Source organism: Hyperolius riggenbachi, chromosome 4, assembly GCF_040937935.1.
Source record: "Hyperolius riggenbachi isolate aHypRig1 chromosome 4, aHypRig1.pri, whole genome shotgun sequence".
Taxonomy (NCBI): Eukaryota; Metazoa; Chordata; class Amphibia; order Anura; family Hyperoliidae; genus Hyperolius; species Hyperolius riggenbachi.
This window is the reverse complement of record NC_090649.1, coordinates 341,676,144-341,692,452: the sequence shown is the minus strand read 5'-3', so window position 1 is coordinate 341,692,452 and position 16,309 is coordinate 341,676,144. Positions and strand designations below refer to the sequence as shown.

The 16,309-nt window shown below is 43.9% G+C and overlaps 1 protein-coding gene across 4 annotated transcripts in view; it reads right to left on the bottom strand.

The window, feature by feature from the left end:
- The window catches only part of CEP170 (centrosomal protein 170), a 771,544-nt gene that overhangs the window by 312,832 nt on the left and 442,403 nt on the right, over nt 1-16,309 (bottom strand). For all 4 annotated transcript variants that reach the window (XM_068231897.1, XM_068231898.1, XM_068231899.1 and 1 more), the window contains one exon: nt 13,659-13,782. In XM_068231897.1, coding sequence (XP_068087998.1) covers nt 13,659-13,782 — 124 coding nt within the window. The remainder of the gene's footprint in view (nt 1-13,658; nt 13,783-16,309) is intronic.

Here is a 16,309-nt window from a genome sequence, read left to right as displayed (position 1 = left end):
CACCAGCCTGCACCCTCACATATCGCTGTTGAGCCAGAGGAATGCAAAAAAACCCTTTCAAGGCATGATCCAATGAGCCTCAAAAGGGAAAAAAATATCCTTCCCAACTCCAGATGGCAATCAGATAAAATCCCTGGATCAACACAACCGGGAATTACCTAGTTCTTATAGCCATGGATGTCTTTCAACACAAGGAAAACATCTAAGCCCCCTTTAAATGCAGATACAGTATAGAATTTGCCATAACTACTTCCTGTGGCAATACATTCCGCATTTTAATCATTTTAACTAAAAAAACCCTTTCTAAATAAATGGCTAAATCGTTTTTCCACCATGCGCGGATCATGTCTCTTAGTTCTTTGCAAAAGCCTAGGGACAAAAAGCTAATCTGCTAACCTTTTATATTGCAATCTGATGTATTTATACATGTTAATTAGATCTCCTCTACAATGTCTTTTGACAGACTAAATAAGCCCAGTTTGTCTAACCTTTCCTGGTAAGTGAGATCTTCCATCCCTCTAATCAGTTTTGTTACTCGTCTCTGCACCTGCTCTAAAATTGCAATCTCTTTTCTCTAATGTGGTGCTCAGAACTATATTCCATATTCCAGATGCGGCCTTACTAGAGAGTTAAATCAGGCAATACTATGCTAGCATCCCAAGTTTTTATTTCCCTTTTAATGCATCCCAAAATTGCATTTGCCTAAGCTGCAGCGGCTTGGCATCAAATACGATTATTTAACTTGTTATCAATGAGTACTCCTAAGTTCTTCTCCAAGTTTGATGTCTCCATCCTGTTTATTTTGTATTGTGCTAGACCATTGGTACAACCAAAATGCACGACTTTACATTTTTCAACATTGAATTTCTGCCATTTATATGCCCATAAAGCCATCCTATACAGATCATTTTGCGATATGTCAGTATCTTCCTGAGAGTAAATGATTCTGCACAATTTTGTATCATCTATAAAAATAGAAACATTGCTTTCTACTTCAACTACTGGGTCATTAATAAATACATTAAAAAGCACTGGACCCAAGGGGCGTGGCCAAAATGAGGATGTGAGCGGTCGCACTTCTCGGAGCTCCTCATCCTGCGAGCAAAACTAGCTGTTATCCTGCTAATATCCTGCAGCATCTGGGACACTAAACCCCCTGCATAGCTACCCGCTACTCTTACCGGCAAGATGGGGCCAAAAAATAATGAGAAAGCTGCTGACAAAGCTACAGGCCCGATGGATAAGTTTCGCCGGGCAGACCAAGATGGCGCCGGATCAGCCGCGGAGGAAAACCCGGCTTCTCCACCAGACCAGATCTCCTCGCCTGAAGCCCAATCAATACTTTTAGCCATCTCAGCTTTACAAACCTCCTTGACAGACACCTTTACCACCAAAATAGAAGAGGTTAAAGCAGACCTACAACTTCTTCGCCAGGATGTCCGCAACCTCCGCAAGCGCATCTCCGACGCTGAAGCCCGAATCTCCAAACTCGATGATGACTTCAGAACACTTCCATCTGATGTACGCACCTCGCAGGGCAACATCAAAGCCATTATAGCCCGACAAGAGGATATGGAGAACCGGTTGCGCAGAACGCCTGGTGGGGCTCCCGGAGAAAATGGAAGGGAACGACCCCGCTCGTTTCCTAGAAGATCTGCTTACCAAGCAATATGGCAGGGACACCTTCTCCATGGCTTTTTCTGTTGAGCGGGCCCACCGCATACCCTTTAAACCCAATCCGCCCAGAGCAGCCCCGCGCACTTTCATTGCAAAACTCCTTAACCCCAAGGACCGAGACACCGTCCTTCGGTTATCCTGTGAGCAAGGTAACATTCAACTTGATAACGCCTCTATCTCTATATACCCCGACTTCGGTGTGGAAACGCAGAAGCAACGCGCCTAATTTCAGGATGCAAAGCGCAAGCTTAAAAACCTGGGCCTGCTATATGCCAATATGCTCGCCTCAGGGTTATATCAGATGGGAAAACTTTATTCTTTGAATCTCCTACCGAGGTCTTCACCTGGATTGATAAGAATAAATCTCAACCCAGCCCAGAAGATTAAAATACTCTACTATGATAACGTAATCTTTAATGCCCATGGGCTTACATGGATAACAGTCCTGCGGTACCATGGCACTATTTGCTGCGTCACCCGGTACGACTTGTTGCTCTGCCGGGGACCACACTCTACTTTTACCTACTCCTTCAAGAACTGCACGTGGTAAATATGAAGCTGCTTTACTACATTGTACTGTTATCCTTTGCATTCTTTTTCCCCCCACCTTTTATATATGTCTTTCAAGACCATCATGCTGGCTATACAATGCCCACCTGCTTCTCCCGTTAGCTATTACTGTCCCTGGACGCACAATGCCCATCTAGTAGCTCTAGCAGGGTGCAGAGCAAGGCTATATGCGACACCATATTTTGATGTTGCACCCACAGGTGTTAATATTCTGCTGTTATGTTCTTCTTTCATGTATTTCTCCTGATGTCACTAGGATTATGCATGTTACATAACTTATATATATGTTATTACACGTTTCTGAGAAAAAGCTCTGGCCCTATGTTTTGGGCTACGAGCCGGGTAACATTTTTCATAGCTTCACCAATCCCATGTTACATAGTTACATAGTTACATAGTTACATAGTTACTTTGGTTGAAAAAAGACATACGTCCATCGAGTTCAACCAGTACAAAGTACAACTCCAGCCTGCTCCCTCACATATCCCTGTTGATCCAGAGGAAGGCGAAAAAACCCTTACAAGGTAAAAATTCCTTCCCGACTCCAGATGGCAATCAGATAAAATCCCTGGATTAACATCATACAACTGTTCAAAATGTTCTGCTGCCGGAACTCCCCTGCCCCCTCCCCTGCTAGGATTTATACTCCATTTTCCACTCTTTCTTCCGATATGGCCCCTCTCTCCCAGGCCCTTAGCACTTCCTTGTCCATTTTGACCTGGAATGTCAGGGGCATGCGAGATTGGGTCAAAAGGACAGTGGTATTGGAGTTTTTGCGTAAGCAGCATGTAGATATAATTGCACTACAGGAGACACATCTAGATGGCACCCTTCCTATGGCTTTACGCCGTCCGTGGATCGGATGGTCTTTTCATTCCACATACACTTCACACTCTTGAGGTGTCTCCTTGCTGTTTGCTAAAAGTGTTCAATTTCAGCTAATTGACCAAATCACTGATGACGAAGGCAAATATGTATTTATGCATTGCTTACTATATAATGTTCCTGCCTTAATTATTGCTATATACATACCGTCTCCATTTTCGTTTGCAATCTTGAAACTTGCACTGAATTTTATTGCTCTTTATCCTCAGGTACCATCAATATGGCTCGGAGATTTTAATTATGTCTTATACCTTAACATTGATAAAATCTCCCAGCCAGCTGTTTTCACCTCACCTACTGGCAGAGACACCAAACTGGTAACCCTTTTTAAAGATGTATCCCTACACGATACATGGTCAGTGAAGTACCCTGATACTCCGGCATTCTTGTGCTACTCTGCATCGCATAAATCTTGCTCACACCTGGATTATATCCTGGTCTCATCCTCTTTACTCCCAAATATATGCAAGGCATGCTTTTTCCCTTCCCTTATGTCAGATCACTCTCCATATGTTATCCAATTGAATTGGTCTTTTCCTCCTAAATTACCCTTCTGGCGACTACACCCTTTTTGGCCATCCAAAATTGCTGAGTCAAAATCCTCTGAAGAGACCCTCACTAGTTTCTTTGACTTGCAAGGCCTATCTACAACAGTTGCATCGATTTGGGAAGTATTTAAACAATTTACTAGACAGCAGTTCTCCTCCAAAATTAAAAGTATTCAAATAAATTCTGCTATAAACGAGCACACTGCCCTTCTAGAACTACAGCAGGTCACCTCTGACTTCAACGCTGATCCCTCTCCCACCCTTAATGATCTCTACAGATCCAAACTTGCTGCATATGAGCAACTCCTTATAGCCAAAGCAAACCGAAAAATTCTATTTTCTAAGCAGAGAGTTTATGAACTCGGTGAACAGTGTGGAGCGTTGCTAGCTAAATTATCCAGAGAAATGACAGCCCCACAGGCTATTCTTAAAATAGAGGATGCTGAAGGATCTACTCTCTCTTCCTCACCTGATATTCTACAACGCTTTGCCTCTTTTTGTCAATCATTATACTCCAAGACCTCTGTCGCCTCTGCATCTTCAATTGCAGAATACTTAGAAGATATTCCCCTTCCTTCCCTAGATGAACCCAGTCATTTATTATTAGATGCCCCAATTACAATTCAATAAGTTGAAGATGCCATTTCTTCTCTTCCCCCCTCCAAGTCTCCAGGCACTGATGGCCTGCCAGGGGAATTCTTTAAACAATATAAATCATTGCTGGCCCCTAAGCTTCTTGCACTGTACAACTATGCCCTTGAAACAGGCACTCTTCCAGAAGAAGCTTTAATTATTCTAATCCTGAAACCGGGAAAGAATCCCCTTCATACCGCCCTATCTCCCTAATCCAAACTGACGTCAAGATTCTTGCTAAACTGCTGTCACAACGACTTAAAGCGGAATATAACCCTGCATTTCAACTTTGCTCTAAAACATTATTTACAGCATATGATATGCAACCAGCATTTTTTTTTTACTAGACCAGCATTGGAAGGGTTACACAGAGTTTTAAAGTTCCTGGAGATTTCTGCAGACGCATCCGAAGCTGAAATAGATACATTTTGTTTACATAAATGTATCTAAGTGTTGCATGTGACTCACTCTCTCTGACTGAGCTGGAGGACAGCCAAAGTGTGTAACATTCAATACTTAGATACATTTATGTAAACAAAATGTATCTATTTCAGCTTCGGATGCGTCTGCAGAAATCTCCAGGAACTTTAAAACTCTGTGTAACCCTTCCAATGGCGATCGAGCCTATTGCTGCCCTGATAAGATCAGATCCCCATGTCCGTGGCCTGGAAAAAGCAAATATAACAGATAAAATTAGTCTTTCCCGACCTGAGCTCGGGGTAGAAAAAAGAAGCTGTTAGCGGTGATCCCGAGCTCAGGTTGGGGTAGGGAGTGCAGCGCTGTACCTGTAGTTGTGGAGTCCCGCGCGCGATCGCGCTGCGCAGCGGGACTCCAGCCTTTCTCCCCGGCAGTGTGGGGTCTTTCCCTGGCCGCCGGGATCCCCATGTCCCCGCTATTCTTCCGGGGACCCGGCGGCCAATCAGAGCAGCAGAGCAGCGGTGGCGGCGTGACGTCATCGGGGGCAGGGCTAATGTTTAAAACGAACTTCTCTATATTAGAGAAATATAGAGAAGTTTGTTTATATGTATATTAGCGCCATCTTGTGGGCAAAGAGAAAACTGCAGCGCAGGAGCCCAGGAAGGTAATTTTTTTTTTCTGCTGCAGATCTCCCTGCCAGAATGATTTTTTTCAGGTTTTAGGGTCTGAAAGAGTGGAAAAAAATTGCACTGCTTTTAGACCCTAAAATCTAGAAAGAATCAGAACGGCAAGGGGGTTAATGTGGCTGGTCGAGCAAATCTATTTAAAATGGTTCTGCTTCCCAAGATACTCTATGTTTCGTGGAATGCCTCGATATACCTCCCATATGATACCTTCTCCAAAATAAATACTCTTCTAACTCAATTTATTTGGGGCTCCTCAAGGCATCGCCTTTCCCTCATTACTCTTCAAAATCCAAAAGACTTAGGGGGCTTGGCAGTTCCCAACTGTCACATATACCATTTGGCAGATCAACTATCACACAAATATTATGACCTCACAATTAATAGGGGCCGTATATGTACTTTAATGTACGACACCCCTCCCCTTCGCCATATAGACCCTCTCTGTATTATTGCCACTGGAGCTAAAAAATCCCCCCCACATTAAGCAATTTCCGACAACTTTCTGCCAAACTTTAAAGGTCTGGGATAACGCTCATAAATACCTTGAGCTAGACGCCCCCTTGAAATTCACTCCGTTATGGGAGAATCGAGGCCTTCTTGAACTCCGTAAACTTCCTAATAGTCGGATGTGGATTGAGCGTGACATCATATACCTACATCAGGTCTTGGACTCTGGTTCTATTGTTTCCTTTGAACAATTGGCAACCACATTTCAACTACCAATACACATGAAATTTTACTATATGCAACTTTCACATGCCCTTAAAACCCAGTTCCCAACAGTACCGCCTTCTCTTTCTGACTCTGGTATACTAAGCATTGTAACAGGCTCTTCTTCCCCTCAACTAATTTCAGCTTTATATGCAGCTATTATGATAACTGGAGCCACTCGTAGAGCCTTTGGTAGGAAAACCCAGTGGGTGCAGGATCTTGGGGAGATCTCCGATGAAGATTAGGAGGAGGCTCTTGAAGATTCTGCTAGGGTTTCCCCCCACATTCCTGATAGACTACTTGGTCTCTACGTGTTGCATCGAGCCTGCCTCACCCCCGCTAGATTAGCCAAATTCCGGCCTGGGTATTCACCTCTATGCCCTAAATGTGCCCTGACCCAAGGTACCTTTTACCATATGATATGGTCCTGCCCTGAAGTGAATATCTACTGGCAGCAAATCATTAAATTTCTAAATGACAAAATGGGTTGCTCAGTTGCCCTGGACCCTAAACTCTGTCTATTAAATATGATTCCTCATGATATTCGCAATAAACACACTAAAATGTTCTTGCTCAACGTCCTTCACATGGCCCGCAAGGTGCTTACTCGGCACTGGATACAACCTCAGGTTCCTGTACTAGCTGACTGGATAAGATAAGTTAATAAAATTCTCCCTTTCCACAAAGCCATTTACCTACACAGAGGGGCTGAGCGAAAATTCCATTCCATTTGGGATATTTGGACCACCTCACGTTACACTCGTTCTAGAGTCTAATACTTGTCTACAGACCTTCACACTGCTATCATTACTGGAGTCTGTTGGCGTTGGGGGCAGGGTTACGGGGCTCTCGGCTGTTGTCTGTATATATTTTTCACTGTTTATTAGGTTTTTTTTATTCTGTTCATGTTATAACATGTCTCTTTATTGTTTAATTCATCCTTCCGAATGGGAATTTCTCCTCCAGGACTTCCTTATTCTGATGATTACTCCAATGACTTTTAATATTAATGCTCCACTTTATCCTTTTATAAGATTGTCACTACTACGAGTATGCCGCCTGCGAGCGGACAACAACCATTTTGTATTGCCACTGCATTATAAAATAAAGTTGACATGTTAAATAAAAAAAAAAAAAAAAAAAAGCACTGGACCCAGTACTGACCCATGTGGGACCCCACTGCTAACAGTCACCCATTTTGAATATGATCCATTGACCACAACTCTTTGCTTTCTGTCTGTTAGCCAGTTCCCTATCCATGCACCCAGACTCTTCCCCAGTCCTTGCATCCTCAACTTTCGCACCAGACTGTTGTAGGGAACAGTATCAAAGGCCTTTGCAAAGTCCAAGTATATCACATCTACAGCATTCCCAATATCCACACTAGCGTTCACGACCTCATAAAAGCTGAGCATGTTAGTCAAACAGGACCTGTCCTTAGTAAACTTGTGCTGATGCTGAGAAATAAGATTATCTGCTATGAAGTCTTGTAAAGTATCTTTTAGAAAGCACTCAAATAGTTTACACATAACTAAAATTGAGCTTTACAGCGAAAAACTGTCCAGGGTAAAATGAGCCATATATTACTTTTCTCCTATGTTGCTGTCACTTACAGTAGGTAGTAGAAATCTGACAGAAGTGAAAGGTTTTGGACTAGTCCATCTCTTTATAGGGATATATTTATTTTCAAAAGCAGTTAGTGAATGGCAGTTGCTCTGTCCAACTGCCAAAAAACTGTGTAGCGAGCAGGGAAGCTGGCCAGCATCATTGTTTAAATCCTTTTTAGGGAATATCTTTATAAAGAATAAAAGCCTTGCTGAGAATTCCCTATGAAGAGATGAACTAGTCCAAAACCTGTCACTTCTGTCAGATTTCTACTGCCTACTGTAAATGACAGCATGATAGGAGAAAAGTACCGTATTTTTCGCCGTATAAAACGCTCCGGAATATAAGACGCACCTAGGTTTAGAGGCCAAACACCAAGGAAAAAAAAAAAAACCTTAACCTGGTGTGTCCATATTTCAGGAGCATCTTGTACATGACCTACCCCAAATGGTTACATAGTTACATAGTTATTTTGGTTGAAAAAAGACATACGTCCATTGAGTTCAACCAGTAACCAATGTGTCCTCCTATGTCCTCCTGTCATCCCCAAGTGTCCTCCTGTCATCCCCAAGTGTCCTCCTGTCATCCCCAAGTGTCCTGCTGTCACCCCCAAGTGTCCTGCTGTCTGCCCCCACTGTCCTGCTGTCTGCTCCCCAGTGTCCTGCTGTCTGCTCCCCAAGTGTCCTGCTGTCTGCCCCCAGTGTCCTGCTGTCTGCCCCCAAGTGTCCTGCTGTCTGCCCCCAAGTGTCCTGCTGTCTGCCCCCAAGTGTCCTGCTGTCTGCCCCCAGTGTCCTGCTGTCTGCCCCCAGTGTCCTGCTGTCTGCCCCCAGTGTCCTGCTGTCTGCCCCCAGTGTCCTGCTGTCTGCCCCCAAGTGTCCTGCTGTGTGCCCCCATGCATCCTGCTGTCTGCCCCCATGTGTCTGCTGTCACCCCCATGTGTCTGCTGACACCTCCGGCCCCATGTGTCTACTGTCAACAACATGTGACCTCTGGTCAACTCCATGTGTGTCCCGCTGTGGCCATCTAATCCCCCCCCCCCCGCTTGCCTCTACCCCCTTGTCCTGGTGTGGTCAGGTCCCCCATGTGAGCAGCGGCAGCAGCTTACCTCCTCTGTCTCGACCGCGGCGATTGAAGACATCCGGCTTCTATGGGTGGCTTCCTCTAGCGCCGGCTAGTAATGACGGGTCATCAATGACGCGTCATTACAAGCCGGCACTAGAGGAAGCCGCCCACAGATGCCGGATGTCTTCAATCGCTGCGGGCAAGATGGAGGAGGTAAGCTGCTGCCTCTGCTCACACGGGGGACCCGGCCACACCAGGACAAAGGGGTAGAGGCAAGCGGAAGCGGGAGGATTAGATGGCCACAGCGGGACACACAGGCAGGGAATCCCCGATGACGGCGGGTCGCGGTTCGTATCGGCGGGCGTTTATAAGTCGGGGATTCCTTGCCTTTGCCGTATAAGACGCAGGGATTTTTTCAGCCTATTTTTGGGGGAGAAAAAGTGCGTCTTATACGGCGAAAAATATGGTAATTTATGGCTCATTTTACTCTGGGAAAAATGTACTTCTTATTTGTATATGTTTGCACACATTTTAAATTTTACAGTTTTTCGCTGTAGTGCCCCTTTAAAGGTCTATAATTTTCCGGATCTGATTTTTTTGCCCTTCTTAAATAATGGCAAAACGTCGGCTGTACGCCAATCTATTGTAACACTGCCAGTTGAAAGAGGGTCACAAAATATATGATAAGGGGGTTTATCAATAACTGAACTCAATTCCCTTAGGACCTGAGGATGTATGTCATCCGGGCCAGGTGTCTTGTCCGTTTTTATTTTATTTTTGTCTTGCCTGCACTTCTTCCTGTGTTAAGTATTTAATACAGTTAGAAGATTGGGACACTTCTGCATCTGTAATTTGCATCATTGATGTTTCCCTTGTGAAGACAGAAGCAAAGCAAGTCCACCTTGTACCTTTTGTGCCCTCTTCTATCGCTCCTATGCTCTCTTTTGTACCTACTGTGGTCCCTCAGTCGCTTCTGTGACCCCATCTCTCTCCTGTGCCCCCCTCTGCCCCTCCTGTGCTCTATTTTGTACCTACTGTGCCCCCCCGGGTCGCTCATGTGCCCTCTCCTGTCCCCCCAGTGCTCTATTCTGTCCCCTCCTTTGCTCTCTTCTGTCCCTCCAGTGCCCTGCTCTGTCCCTCCTCTGTCCCCACCTGTCCTCTTCTGTCCTTTCTTATCCGCTCTGAAAACTTACAATCAATGTTCTCCATTTGTGGCTCAGAGCAGTGTACACTTGGGAATGCTGCGGCTCCTTCAGTCTTCTGCACCGGTGGGTGAGAAGCAACAGTCACAGGAGGAGCCAATCTGCACCGGTGGGTGAGAAGCAACAGTCACAGGAGGAGCCAATCAGGTGGGGTGCTGCCTTCAATTACACCTGCCAATCACGGCTTGTCTGCTTGTTGACTGGTGCAGATGGTCTTGGAAACAGGATCATGGCCCCAAATTATATGGTCCTGTCTCTGAGACCACATGTGCCAGTCAAAAAGCAAAGCAGCAGTGATTGGCGGATGTAATTGCAGGCAGCACCACCCCTGATCGGCCGCTCTTGTGACTGGAGGCTGAAGGAGCCGCAGCATGCCCTCCTTTGTATCCTCCTCTGCCAGGGATCTGAAGTCTGTCTGGAGCTCCGCCACCCTATTGCTTCTCCCCCAGGCCCAGAATGGTGCTGGCACAGAAGGCTGAAGGAGCTGCAGCGTGCCCAAGTGTGTCTTCCTCCGATGTGGGGATCTGAAGTCTGTCTGGAGCTCTGCTGCCCTGTTGCTTCTTGCCTAGGCCTGGAATGGCACCCGCAAAATCTTGTGGAGCTTTAGCTGTGAGGTACTGTGACAAACATCGCTCCATTGCCGGCTGGCCATGCACCACACCTGCACTCGACACCGTACATTTGGACTATAAGATGCACCAACGTGTCTCAGATACATTCTGGGTTCACTTCCTATTTACAAACATCACTGCCACCAGTTGGTTAAAGGCATTGTTGTTGTATCTTTCTATGGTAAATGTTTTAATGTCAATTATTCTTAATTTTGTTACTCAGGCAAGTCGAGTTTATGGATAACATCATGCCCCGAGTTAGTTACACTCCCTTAACTTTCAGCATGTAATCAAGAGATGTTGCCATTTTATGCTGTTCTGTGTCACAGTGTACGTGTACAGTGATGAACAATGTAAGTGTTAGGGCTCATTCACACTGCGGAGCAATCCAAGCAATTTCCATAGTGCTTTGAACTGCTGGTGATCATTTATGCTTTGAAAAGCACTAGTTTAATGTATAGTATATGGCAGTGATCGCGCTGCAGTGATCGCCAGAGTATCGCAAGTTGCAGAAGTCGTAAATGTGGTGCTTGCATTGCTTTTCCATGATTTTGGAGAGATTGCGGTTCAAATGTTTAAAAATCAGCAATTGCGATCACTCACAAATTGCGTTCATGTTCAGTGAAAAAATGATAAAAAATCACTCTGCAAAACGCTAGCGATTTTGCTAGCGTTTTGCAATCCCCAGTATGACAGTCCACTTATATGATTTTCTTCTTGCTTTTTCCTGTAATGCCTCTATGGATGAATAGAAAGTTTAAAGATAAAATGAAGAGGAAAAATAATGCCTATAAGGTCTTAAAACAGGAGGGGACCGAGGCTGCACTAAGCAATTATAAGGAGTGCAATAAAAATTGGAAAAAGAAATTAGGCAGGCAAAGATTGAAGCTGAAAAACAAATCGCTAAGGATATCAAATCTAACCCAAAAAAGTGTTACAAGTACATTAACTCTAAAAAAAGAAAGGTTGACTGTATAGGACTCCTAAAGGATGAGGGTGGGAACTCAATGGTGGATGACCAAGGTAAAGCAGAGTTATTAAATGCGTTCTTTGCTTCTGTCTTCACAAAAGAAACAGCACTGTTGCAAACTACAGAGGCGGAAGAGTCTCAATCTTCTAACTGTAATATTAAATACTTAACGCAGGAGGAAGTGAAGGCAAGACTAAATAAATTAAAAATAGACAAGGCACCTGGCCCAGATGGCATGCATCCTCGGGTCCTAAGGGAATTAAGTTCAGTTATAGATAAACCCCTTTATCTTATCTTTTGTGACTCTCTTGCAACTGGCAGAGTCCCAGTGGATTGGCGTACAGCCCACGTTTTCCCATTATTTAAGAAGGGCAAAAAATCAGATCCAGGAAATTATAGACCTGTAAGCTTAACATCAGTTGTATGCAAACTATTTGAGGGGTTACTAACTTCATAGTAGAAAATAATCTTATTTCTCAGCATCAACATGGGTTTACTAAAGACAGGTCCTGTTTGACTAACATGCTCATCTTTTATGAGGTAGTGCATGCTAATATGGATATTGGGAATGCTGTAGATGTGATATACTTGGACTTTGCAAAGGCCTTCGACACTGTTCCCCACAAAAGTCTGGTGCAAAAGTTGAGGATGCAAGGACTGGGGAAGAGTCTGTGTTCATGGATAGGGAACTGGCTAATGGACAGAAAACAAAGAGTTGTGGTCAATGGATCGTACTCAAAATGGGAGACTGTTAGCAGTGTGGTCCTACAGGGGTCTGTTCTGGGTCCAGTGCTCTTCAATTTATTTATTAATGACCTAGTAGATGCAGTAGTGAGCAATGTTGCTATTTTTGCAGATGATACAAAATTGTGCAGAATCATCAACTCTCAGGAAGATAGTGTCATATTGCAACAGGATCTGGATAGGATGGCTATATGGGCACATACATGGCAGATGAAATTCAATATTGACAAATGTAAAGTCATGCATTTTGGACGTACTAATGGTCTAGCACCATACAAAATAAATGGGATACAGTTGGGGACATCAAACTTGGAGAAGGACTTAGGAGTACTCATTGACAACAAGTTAAATAATCGTACTCAATGCCAAGCAGCTGCAGCTAAAGCTAACAAAATTTTGGGATGCATTAAAAGGGAAATAAAAACTCGAGATGCTAGCATAATATTGCCCCTGTTTAACTCTCTAGTAAGGCCACATCTGGAATATGGAATTCAGTTCTGGGCACCACATTACAAAAAAGATATTGCAGTTTTAGAGCAGGTGCAGAGACGAGCAACAAAATTGATACGTAGGATAGAAGGTCTCACTTATCAAGAAAGGTTAGATAAACTGGGTTTATTTAGTCTAGAGAAAAGACGCCTTAGAGGGGATCTAATTAACATGTATAAATACATCAGAGGGCAATATAATAGCTTGGCGGATGAGCTTTTTGTCCCTAGGCCTTCTCAAAGGACTAGAGGACATGATCTGCGCATGGAGGAAAAACGTTTTAGCCATTTATTTAGGAAAGGGTTCTTTACAGTAAGAGTGATTAAGATGTGGAATGCATTGCCACAGGAAGTCGTTATGGCAAACTCTATACCTGCATTTAAAGGGGGCTTAGATGCTTTCCTTGCGTTGAAAGACATCCATGGCTACAATTATTAGGTAATGCCTAATGATGTTGATCCAGGGATTTTATCTGATTGCCATCTGGAGTCGGGAAGGAATTTTTCCCTTTAGGGGCTAATTGGACCATGCCTTGTAAGGGTTTTTTCGCCTTCCTCTGGATCAACAGGGATATGTGAGGGAGCAGGCTGGTGTTGTACTTTATACTGGATGAACTCGATGGACGTATGTCTTTTTTCAACCAAAATAACTATGTAACTATATTCCTACAATAAGCTTGACGTGTTAAATTAAACGTATTAGAGGCAGGCTGTCAGCAAGACAGCCAGGAAACGTGCATTGTTTACAAGGAAATGCATATTGTAGCCTTCATATCCCCATATTCCTCTTTAGTTCAGTTGTCCTTTAAAACTCAACCAATTAAATAAATATTGTTTTCTGAAAGTTACCATTTTCAGCAGGGGACAAAACACTGGATTCCCTTTGTCCAAAATCTTGGCCATGCCTCACATTATTGGATGCCAGACTGGCCCATTGTGATGCCCAACGTTTTCTGTTCAAAGCAATGGTATCCTGAAAAATATTTAAAATTATGACAGGGATAAGAACATTTTCGTTAAAACTGCATTTGTTAAAACTGTCAATATTCATAGCTAGTGCAGAAGCAATTTTTGAATTTAGTATTATGGACAATTCACAACTGCATTCAAAGGGCTTGATTCACAAAACGGTGCTGTTAGCACGGCTTTTGGCACGTTTTAGCGGTTTTTCGTGATTTTTTGCGCCTTAACATTTGCGCGATACGCGACCGCTAACGCACGGAAAAAATAATGTTAACGCGCGAATGCAAATTTTTGCGCGCGATAACCGTTATCACGCAAAATTTCGCACTTTTCACAGCGTGCTACAGTTACGTGCTACAGTTAGCAGCGTTTTATGAATCAAGCCCAAAGTCTAGAAGTCAGAACTGATGAGTAAATTGCAATACAAGTCACATACAATAAAATGCCATGTTGCAAATAAACATCCTGCCTTTTTATGGCTTAAAGAGGAACTATATTGATTTGTAGTAGAACATAATAAATTATTCAGAATACCCATTTTTACCTTAAAGGGACTCCGAGCTCATCTAAAAAATAAAAGTTGTACTCACCAGGGGCTTCCTCCAGCCCAGTGCTGGTCGGGAGGTCCCACGCCGGCGTCCTGGCTCCTCTCCTTCTCCCCGCTCCGGAATGGCTGACAGGCCGCAACCCGGGCGACACTCTCCCGAGTGTCGGGCTGCTTCTTCCGCATATGACGCGGATTACGTCACACGCCGGCCGCCTCGCGTCATCACGGCGGCCGGTGTGAAAGTACTGCGCATGCGCGATTAAAGCGCGCATGCACAGTACTTTCACGCCGGCCGCCGTGATGACGCGAGGCGGCCGGCGTGTGACGTAATCCGCGTCATATGCGGAAGAAGCAGCCCGACACTCGGGAGAGTGTCGCCCGGGTTGCGGCCTGTCAGCCATTCCGGAGCGGGGAGAAGGAGAGGAGCCAGGACGCCGGCGTGGGACCTCTCGACCAGCACTGGGCTGGAGAAAGCCCCTGGTGAGTACAACTTTTATTTTTTAGATGAGCTCGGAGTCACTTTAATCATCCTGGTTTCAGTATCAGAGGTTCTACTAAAGGAGGTTCTACTAAATATTGATTTCATTTATTTTTTTGTGGTGTCCAAATTTATGCACCTGCGTAATTTTGTTTAAACAATTATTGCACACTTTCTGTAAATCCAATAAACTTCATTTCACTTCTCAAATATCACTGTGTGTGTCTACTATATAATATATTTAACTGCTATTTTTTTATCGAAACAACCAACAATTTATACAGGAAAATCATGACAATTAACAAGGTTGCCCAAACTTTCACATCCCACTGTAAGTGGGATCTGAGTGTAGCTGAGAAGCAGTGTAATATCTGAATAAGGCCTACTGCACACTGCAAATCCGATTAGCAATTCCGATTTTCCCTGGATGCTCTCAAAAGAAAAACACAGAAAAAACACAGCATACAGTAACGATTAAAAATCGCAAATCGGAATCACATGTAAACATCAACTAAAAATAGCAAATTGGAATCGGAACCGCATGTAGTGTGCAAGAGTCCTAAGTGGGGAACCGACAACCCCCCAGAGCTTCTATGCCAATGCATACATAGTTTGGGGATACGTGGTTTCTTATAAGCGCATATAATGGAGATTTTTTTTTTCTGGAGTTCAACCATATTTTTACGGAATGGGAAGTACTCTAAAATAATATATAAGCCTCGGAAGAGTCATTTTGACCGCAGCTATGCGGCCTGTTCAGGAAAGGCTATATGAATCCAGGTATGTACAGTGCTGCCCATAATTATTCATACCCCCGATAAATTTTGACTTAAAGTTACTTCAACCAGCAAGTAATTTTTTAACAGTAAATGACATAGATGTTTCCCAAAAGATAATAAGACGATGTACAAGAGGCATTGTTGTGGGGAAAAAAATGCAGTGTTTATTTACATTTTTAGCAAAAAGTGTCCAGTTCATTCACATTCATACCCTTCTCAAAATGTCACAGCCTGTGGGAAAATCCAAAGTTCTTGTACCATTCCAAATAGTCCAAGCTGTTCTAAAGTATCTTAACTAACCTGATTAATTGGGAACAGCTGTTTTAATCAACTCAACATGTGAAAAACAGCAGCTCTCTGCCGATGGTTTGTGGATAGTCCTGGCTAAGACAAAGGAGCTCAGTGAGGATTTGTGGCTGCGCATTGTGCCTGCTCACAAGTCAGGAAAGGGCTACAAGGCCATTTCTAAATGTTTTTAAGTTCCAGTGGCTACAGTGCAAAGTATTATTAAAAAATACAAGATGTTCCACACTGTGGAAAATCTCAGAGGACTTGGTCTGAAGCCAAACGTGACACCTGTGCCGGCCAGGAGGATAGTGAAAGGTGAAAAGGGATCACTATCAAGGTCATCCTGGTGAATCTGGGCTCTGCTGGTGGCAATGTCTCAAGGCAGGCTATCCAATGGACACTGCACACTGACACTGCTGGGTTCCACGGATGCAGACCAAACAGT